Here is a 9849-nt window from a genome sequence, read left to right as displayed (position 1 = left end):
TTACCTAAACAATGAGAGCATTTATATACTCGTATTCAATACCTAAACACTCAGAGCATTTATATATTCAGTACCTAAAAACTCAGCTTATTTAAAGATTTAACTTCAAATTTTACCCTTTAATACTTATAATGGTCTAACAGGACGGCGTTCCTGTCTGTTCATTGCTGGAATTCCTGCACTAATGCTTCACGGGCGTTTATGACATAAATAGAATATCATTATGGAATATATAAAAAATAGAATTTACGCCCAAGGCCAAGCACTGGAATCTATGAGGTCACTCAGCGCAGAAAGGGAAATTTGACAGTAAGGTTTGAAAGGTGTAACAGGAGGAAAACTTCGCAACTGCACTATAAACAATTGTTAGAGGGGGTGGAAAGTCTGATGAAAGGAAGATAAGATGAACGGAATTACAGTAAAAGAAATGAAAGGAGTTGCAGCTAAGGGCCGAAGGGACACTGCAAAGAACCTTAAGTATTGCCTACAGCACACCACTTGAGGTGCACTGACGGCTCTACCCCCTTACGGGGAGAATGTCACTGTAGAGTGCTATAACAAATTTCAAAGGTACCACAACCAGATATGAGATAAAACTATATAATTATTGATAACATAACTATAATAAAGTTCTTTGAAGAAATACCATCTATGAAAGCATCTAATATTTTATCACTCAATACCGAAACAAAAATGGTAATTCTTACAAATGAACTTTACAAGCAGCAGCAACGTAGCTTAAAGCGATCTATTCACACAGACGATTCCCTGTAACGAAACAAGAGGAATGCAGAGTAATTTCCCTGCTCTTAAAACAACCTGCTAGATTATTCGGCCGAATTCAGGCCGGTGAAAAAGGACGGGAGGCTATTACATTCCGAGAACAGATTTCTCTACAAAGGAAAATAAATCTAGCCAGACACTGCAAACTATTTTGTCCAGTGTCACCTTTTAAATGGCTTTTCGGATTTTGGATACCTGTCAGATTAATTGCTCTCCTTTAACATTAAATGTGATTAAATGTGTTCTCTTAAATGTGTTCTCTCGCCTATATAGGCTACTTTGTCTTTGTGTATTCGAGAAGACGCGGAACTTGTTGCAATTCATTTTGTGTGATGGCTTTTACTTGGAAAAGAGAAAAAACATGGTATATATATGATATACACTGGATTGGATGCATAGATAAAAATCGGCATTAAGGTGATAACTTTCTTAGAAAAATAAAATAAAAGCACTAGAGGATATATATTTCTAGCATTTTATTTATTAAATTATTAATACTTAATATTCTCAAGTTTCTTGATGGCAAATTCTTGATCAATGGAAAACAGACGATCATAAACAACCAAGTTTGTCCAGCACCTCTTTTGTATTTCCATCATTATTCAGCAAATTCTCTCTCTCTCTCTCTCTCTCTCTCTCTCTCTCTCTCTCTCTCTCTCTCTGTTTATCTCTGATGTTGTGAATAACCCTTTCTCTTAAAACTTCAAAGGAAGGACAATTAAATCAAATAACTAATGAGACCTTGATTACGATATATTAAAAAAACAATATATGTATATATATATATATATATATTCAAATAATATATATATATATATATATATATTCTATAAAAAAACCGAAGAGATCATTTAAATTATTCATTTAGAACTGCCAGAAATAAACGAAGAAAACAACAGGTAAAACAACCTAACAAAATGAAGTGATCTAAATATGGAATTCGCGCCACGCTTATAAAATTCACGAATAAAGGGAGATTTAAAAGAAGTGGAAGATATGAATTACCTCTGCGAGGCATTTTAGTGTGTTAAATAGAGACCTATTAAATCCAAAGGCGGGAGATTTAGGCGCGTATTCAACACAAAGAATACGCAGTTTCTCTCTTTGGGAAATGTGAAAGGTTATTTCAGCCGTTCTAGAAAATAGATGGGCCAAATTCTACCTGGGATTCCAAGAGGCTCTGAAATTGGCTAGGAGTTAAACAAAACTGGAATGCTGGAATACTTCGTGTTTTCTAAAATGAGGAAAGCATGAAATATAAATATGTTAAACTAGAAAGTTAAAACAAAAGGATTAGTTGCCAAATAGGGACATTGTGTGCGAGAGAGAGCGAGAGAGAGAGAGAGAGAGAGAGAGGATATCAGTGAAGTTTTTATCCATCTCCTGATTGGCCGATATACTGTAATAAATGTAACTAAATACAAATGGAGTACTATATCATTTGCAATGAATACCATGAAAATTAATCCTAGCATCCCTGTTTTGCGTAATTTTTTCAACTAATGAGACTAAAATCAACTAGGATACAGCAGAGACTAAACTCAACTATAACAGAGACTAAAATCAACTAACATAAACTAAAATCAACTATAGCAGAGACTAAAATGAACTACAGCAGACACTAAAATCAACGGCAACAGACTAAAAGCAACAATAGCAGAGATTAAAATCAACTGACATAGCCTAGTCTAAAATCAAGTATAGCAGAGACTAAAATCAACTGACACAGACAAAAATCAACTATAGCACAGACTAAAATCAACTGACATAGACTAAAATCAACTGACACAGACTAAAATCAGCTATAGCACAGACTAAAATTAACTATAGCAGAGACTAAAATCAACTGACAGAGACTAACATCGACTATAGCAGAGACTAAAATCAACTGACATAGACCAAAATCAACTATAGCAGAGACTAAAATCAACTGGCATACACTAAAATCAACTATAGCAGAGACTAAAATCAAATGACATAGACTAAAATCAACTATAGCAGGGACTTTAATCAACTGACATAGACAAAAATGAACTATAGCAGAGACCAAAATCAACTGACAGACTAAAATCATCTATAGCACAGACTAAAATTAACTATAGCAGAGACTAAAATCAACTGACATAGACTAACATCAACTATAGCAGAGGCTAAAATCAACTGACAGAGACCAAAATCAGCTATAGCAGTGACTAAAATCAACTGACATAGACTGAAATCAACTACAGCAGACTAAAAGCAACTGACAGACAAAAATCAACTATAGCAGAGACTAAAATCAACTGACATACACCAAAATCAACTATAAGAGACTAAAATCAACTGACATTGGCTAAAATCAACTATAGCAGGGACTAAAATCAACTGACAGACAAAAATCAACTACAGCACATTTTCTATAAATAAAATAAAACTAGTTCCAAATACAGGATCATCTGAATTATGACCTTCAGTGGGTTAATATATAAGCACAACATTCCACCAATCATAATTCGGTATATACCGTCAGAGACAAAAAAAAAAAAAAAAAAAACATATGCAACTAATACCGTCCAGTTTTATTGCAAAAACATACACGGTGCTTAACGCAATCTCGGCCAGCAATTCCGAAACGCGATAGCCGAATCATTAACAGTCCCATCCAGCGCACTTAGGCAGGACATTACGGGTAAATGGCCCCTTATCCATCCACCAACTGCGGCAGGAGGTTCGCGATAGGCCGATGGGCATTATCTGGGATGGAGATGAGACTAATGGAAACCTGGGCCCATACATCACACTTTTTCCCCATAAACTTTGGTTTTAAGGATAGTCTGTAGGCCTAAAATCTTTACACGCACAAATATTGCTGGTTCTTTCAATGACTGATTACTTAAAGTTAGATTTAGGAACACTTAAAGCACTAGATACCACAGATAACGTTTTATGTAAATTTTCCTATCATAACTCTACAAATATGTGCTGTCACTGTTTTGCTTAACACGAGACTTGAAAGTACTTAAGTCTTAAAACTCAAAATTAATTAGACATGTTAAAAAAAAACCGTGTCAAAACAAAATACAATATATATATACACAAATGTGTATTTATATAGATATATATATATATATATATATATATATATATATATATATATATATATATATATATGACGTGTGTAAAAACACACGCTCAGTTTAAAAACCCACACAGGAAACTGACTCGAATTTTAACGAATTCAAACAAATTTCCCCAAAACTCCCCAGCGAAAACTAAACAAGTCCTGAACATTTACAGGCTGAATGTCTGTAAACCGTCATGTTAACCTTGTGTGCTATATTGTAGAAGTACCATCCCTTGCAATTCCCAGCAGTGGGGAAGTGCAGTAAACACTCCAGCGCAGTTTGATATCCTATCGGCATATCCATTGCCCGTTCAGGATCAAAGTGCGTGGAAGGCCTCTGTCCGCCCCCCGAAGTAAGAGGGAAGCAGAAATAAACAAAATGGATTGTCAGAGGAAAATGTTAAATGTTAATCATAATGATAATAAACATCATTAATCAAAATTGGCAAGCATTCCTATGGAATTGGCCTAGAAGTGATGTAACTTAAATAAGCAAGCTTCACCATATGTGGCAAAGAAAAATATAGAGAAAAAATACATGCAACACGAAGATACATTAACAATGTCGATATTACGTAAGACCAATTTATTAAAGGGGTTAGGCTACTTGTCCTTTTTCTATAAACTTCAAAATCAAAAATACAAACAAATGTTTATCAATCTCTTCGACTTTATGATCAGAAAAAACCTATTTTCCAGCAAGAATAGTACAAGTATTTCAACGCCTTCATGTAAAGGAAGGTTTTCATTATTTATTTATTTTATTTATTTATTTATCTAATTCTACAGAGCCACCCATCGTTAGTCTCAGAGATGAAAGAACATAGACAGTCCTCAAGAACTTAAAACTCCAGAAGCCGGATACTTCAATGTTCAAAACATCATGATACCTTTGTTAAAAACTGATGATTCTACAGCGTTCTCTTTTTTTTTTTTTTTCATAAGACCTGTATCGGAATGTAACGAAATCCTGATGACTTTTTGAACGATTCAATAAACAATTTGGTTCAACAAACTTATAAAATACAACACCAAACTTCAAAGAGTGATCGTTTCTACCAACTGAAATACTACGCCATAAATCCCACGTACGCAATCACTTTGCTCGATCCATAAATGAACAACAATAAAGATATATCGCAACAGCAATAAAGATATATCGCAAATGCTAAGACAAGCATCGTATTTCATCGAAAACTAACAAAGGGTGATAATGTATATATTGTCTCGAACACCCGGGGTTCCAAAACATTTCAACCAGAGAATTTTACTAACCATTGGTTATAAAAGGGTCATAATCACCCTTGACAATGAAACATTAAATGCACTCATGAGAGAGAGTTATATTTTAACAGTTTTAATATTGGATGAATATTAAAGATGAGAAACATCCAGGTACCAGGTAGAACATAAGATGGCACTCTGAATATACAAAGAGCAGCTGTCTACAATGGAATTGTCATATATTGCGAATTAACCTAATTAAACTTTCCTCCTACAAATACGTTTACTTTTAGCGTATGAAACCTCCCTTCATACTGTAATTGCAGTGGCTCAGAAACTACAACAGTAACAATAATAAAAAAGTAAGAAATGCGTCGTTCTCTGTACAGCGTATAATCAAGGCCACCGAAAATAGCTCTATCTTTCGGTGGTCTCAGTATAGTGCTGTATGAGCTGCGGCCCATGAAACTTTAGCCACGGCCCGGTGGTGGCCTGTCCTATATCGTTGCCAGACGCACCATTATGGCTAACTTTAACCTTAAATAAAATCAAAACTACTAAGGCTAGAGGGCTGCAATTTGGCATGTTTGATGGGTGGAGGGTGGATGATCAACATACCAATTTGCAGCCATCTAGCCTCAGTAGTTTTTAAGATCTGAGGGTGGACAGACAAAGCCGGCACACAGTTTTCTTTTACAGAAAACTAAAATAGCCTAATATGAAACCTTTCCTCTGTTCAGATATGACCCACTTGCGTGTTACATCAACTTTCTGAAGGAGTTACATCAACACCCTTTCCTAAAACCAGGAGACACCATAAAAACCATCATCTCTTTAGCGAGGGCTTCGGTTAAGTGGTGTAAGAGGGTGCTGGATACTTTCAGAGAGATAGGCCTAAGGTCACTGCGTTGAACAGCCTCGTGTATTAAAATGGGCTAAAAGCCCGTGAAATGGAGCATTGCTAATCACTAGGAAAATCAGTACTGGCTCACGAAATCTCCGAGTTATAGATCCTGCTTCTTAGGTGTAGTTGGATATCCGGATGTTGGTATCTAGGCCTAAATCTAGGAATGCTTAAACACTTATGGAACTTCCTCTCGAATGGAGACGATTGTGAGAGCTGAAACCCACAAAGGAATTCTTAAAATTACAGTCTTTATATATTTATACATATGTGTGTGTACATAAATATATTATATATGTGTATATATACATATATATATATATATACGTATGCTTGTGTGAGTGTGTGGGCATGTGTGTGAGTGTTTCATAAAATCCATTATCACAGCTATCTGTTACTTAATGATTATCGTCTTCCAACAAAACGATTATGCTGATGTTTATACCATTTTAACAACACGCTAAGTAAGACCCTAAATAATAATAATAATAATAATAATAATAATAATAATAATAATAATAATAATAATAATAATTAATAATAATTCGCCGGGTTAACGAATTCTACAATACTGACAAAAAAGTACATTGTTGAAAAAGAAAGAATGGAAAAATTACGATACAGAGGCTTATTGAAAGGCCGGAAATGAAAAGTGAATAATAGACCTTTTCTAAATACTGAATAGGCTTAAAACTAGATTGTGCATTAGTCCGGTAAAGAGACTCGAGGAAAAGAATAAGCTCCTTCGGCCTTCACGAGAAATCCGGTGAAGGATTTGACTTGTAATGGCGAGTCTTTCTTCCATGTTCGATAATGATGTCGAATGACTTCAGTTTTCGTCGAGTTTTTATTACTGGTAACGTGAATGAACAATGTTTATGGAAATGAGGGTTTGTCGAGTACAGTTCCTTATTAACCTAACATACATTGTAAAGCCGTTTCTACCATGGAGGAGAATATATATATATATATATATATATATATATATATATATATATATATATATATATATATATATATATATATATAATACACACACATATACATACACTCTATATATGTGCGTGTATGTGCATCTCTCATTAAATTCTGGAAACAATTTGTCATCCAACCCTGGACATGAGTGCGTACAAATCCGATTATTACCAATAATTGTGAACTGAATTATACGTTCATTTCTGACATTTGTTTGAATATCTCAACATATAAATGCAGCACAATCCACGTTAGTAATATTTTATTAAGACTGAGTAGTAAAGGTATTCTTACCTACGGTACCACCGAGAGAGAGAGAGAGAGAGAGAGAGAGAGAGAGAGAGAGAGAGAGAGAGAGAGAGAGACCGCATGGTGGGATGGGGGAGTGGTAATGCTCATGCAGTTCATTGCCTTGGCTAGACGAATTCTCCCGACATACCACAGGGTTGTCAGGTACAGGGAAATATCCCTGCTGTAGGGAAATTCAGGTGGCTACAGGGAAGACGGGCAAAAATGCCCCTAAAATTACGGAAATTGTGTGGTGTTAACTCTAGAATTATGGTAATTCATGCGCTTACATGGAGGGAAATTCAATGCACGCCAAAACTTACTGAAATTTTAGGGAAACATGTAATAGATCTTTTTATAAGTTCTGTAAAACAGAGGAGGTCTTGGAGGTTTTACATCTTGGTCTGTTGTTCTGTTTTCGTATTTGATATCTTCAGAATACGCCATATTACGTCACTGTTTACCCTTGTTGGACATTTAATTCAATGAAAACCAAAGAGAATAATGTACCGACCACAGAAATACTAAACGAGATACTTCTTCATGGCATGAAAACCTTTGAAAACTAGACTGCCCACAACTGCGAAATTAAATCGTCCCATTTGAACTTTGGACAGGTGACATTTATGAAACGGTTGATTATTAATACCAACAGCGGGCTTCGTAAAGTATGTAAAAAGTAGTAATAAATCTACCTTTATAAAATATAATACAATATAAACAGGGAATACCGCCAAACGGGGATATGCAAGAAACACAGGAAACCTGGGCAGCTCAACCTGACAGCACTGCATAACTCGTTTTCCCAACAATGTTAAAAGCATTTTGGTTTTTTCAGTTTGATGGTACACTACAACATTTCGTTATTTCTCCCACGAACACCGAACATAAACGGTTACATCAAGCTTATAAAGTTACTGGAAGCATATGCCATTTAAAATTATCCCTAACAAGCACAGTAGGACACCGAAAAACATTTCTATAAGATTAAAAACAGGCTGACCAAGAAAACGCAGTGAACTTGAGAAATCTGTCTGTTACCTACCTTTGGCAGCTTGAACCCTTGTTGTCATCTTGATGGGCAACTATTATTATTTTCCAGGATTTACCACACAATGCCTAACGCTTTCATAATGCTTTCCCGACGCTTTCATCCACAACAAAGCTTGTTCAGGCGAAACTATTTAGTTACTAGAGATCACTTTAGCTCTGTTCCATTTTAGCAAAGAAATAAAAAATGGGAAACTTTTTTCGATAACTACAAAAGCAAGCAAAGAAATGGCCATTCCTGCTCACACATAAAATACTTAACTATAGACGGACTCGAAAATGAATTATAAAAAAAATAATGTTTTTACTAAAATATATTAGATATGAGTAATCGGAGGCTGAAGTAATTACAGGTATGCATTCTTGCATTACCTGTTCCTCTGACTTCGGAGTACTTCACGGGAAAAAGACAACCACTGATTACATTATTACTTATATTTCATTCGTTTGGGAAAAAAAAACTTATTAAAACCTGGGCAATAAAAAAGTTCATTAGGCCTAGCTCTAACCTCTTTCGTGTTTAAGAATGCAAAATTGTTGGGGAAAAACGGTAAACCTTCGGGTCATTCAACTCCAAGCACGATTACCAAAAACATTTACATTAAGAAAAAACTATTCAAACGTTTCACTATGCATCTAAATAAAAAAGAAATAAAAAATGCATGCCACAGAACGACAGCAACATTTTAAAAGTCATCCTAAAATAACGTAGACCAACTTTTCCGACAAGGTAGGGCTATTTTCCAATCTTATAACAAATAACGGCACGATACGAAATCAGCCATTGTAGAATTACGTTTCTGACGTTCTTCGCAACTCGAGACACAGACGTAAACGCCGAAAGATGGCTAAAATCGTATTTTAGTCACCGACCACGAGTTTTGGAGCGCAAGGCACTGGACGTCACATCACACCACAACCTATCGCCATGGGGTTCCAACCCACACTGACTGTCTGGCTGGGCTGAGTCAGTTCGGCAGCCAGCAAGCAGCTCGGTCGGCTCGACCGACCTGAGAGAGAGAGAGAGAGAGAGAGAGAGAGACCTACCCACCTACCACCCCCACTCTTCCTCTTCCATTGCCTTAGCCTGCTTGGGCACTTTATACTTGCAGGATAGCCAGGACTAGGTTTGAGAGAGAGAGAGAGAGAGAAAGAGCTCACCCTTCTGGTTTTAGGTTTCTTCCCCTCATTCACTGTTCCTCCTCTCCCTCCGTTTCTCGAACAGATAAGAGGAGTTGAAAGGGTTCGCGATTAACAGTGGTCCTGGAAGCCCAGGTAATGAACCCAGCGGACAGTCTGGGGTCCTCACGCGAAGGTGCGGTGAACAGGGAGCAGGATAAGATAATAAACAATACATCAACGAGACGTATTTTCAGTTATGATTATTGAAACAATACATAAACGAAACGTATATTAAGTTTTGACTAATGATAAGTATCTGAAGCTGGGATTAAAACATTAGACAATAAATGGGCGTGAATTCGTTACCATTATTTGATGCTTGTGAATAGGAATTTTAAAA

The 9849-nt window shown here is 36.0% G+C and overlaps 1 protein-coding gene across 2 annotated transcripts in view; it reads right to left on the bottom strand.

Moving 5' to 3' along the window:
• The window catches only part of LOC136846590 (EGFR adapter protein-like), a 1014562-nt gene extending 1005233 nt beyond the window's left edge, over positions 1–9329 (bottom strand). For both annotated transcript variants that reach the window (XM_067117457.1, XM_067117459.1), the window contains exons 1-2: positions 9201–9329; positions 8323–8486 (exon numbers count right to left, since the gene is read on the bottom strand). In XM_067117457.1, coding sequence (XP_066973558.1) covers positions 8323–8350 — 28 coding nt within the window. In that variant the 5' untranslated portion in view covers positions 8351–8486; positions 9201–9329. The remainder of the gene's footprint in view (positions 1–8322; positions 8487–9200) is intronic.
• Positions 9330–9849: the final 520 nt, after the last annotated feature.

The sequence above is a fragment of the Macrobrachium rosenbergii genome, chromosome 15, assembly GCF_040412425.1.
Source record: "Macrobrachium rosenbergii isolate ZJJX-2024 chromosome 15, ASM4041242v1, whole genome shotgun sequence".
NCBI classification, from domain to species: Eukaryota; Metazoa; Arthropoda; class Malacostraca; order Decapoda; family Palaemonidae; genus Macrobrachium; species Macrobrachium rosenbergii.
Note: the sequence above shows the minus strand (reverse complement) of the source record. Positions and strands in the feature narration are given on the sequence as shown.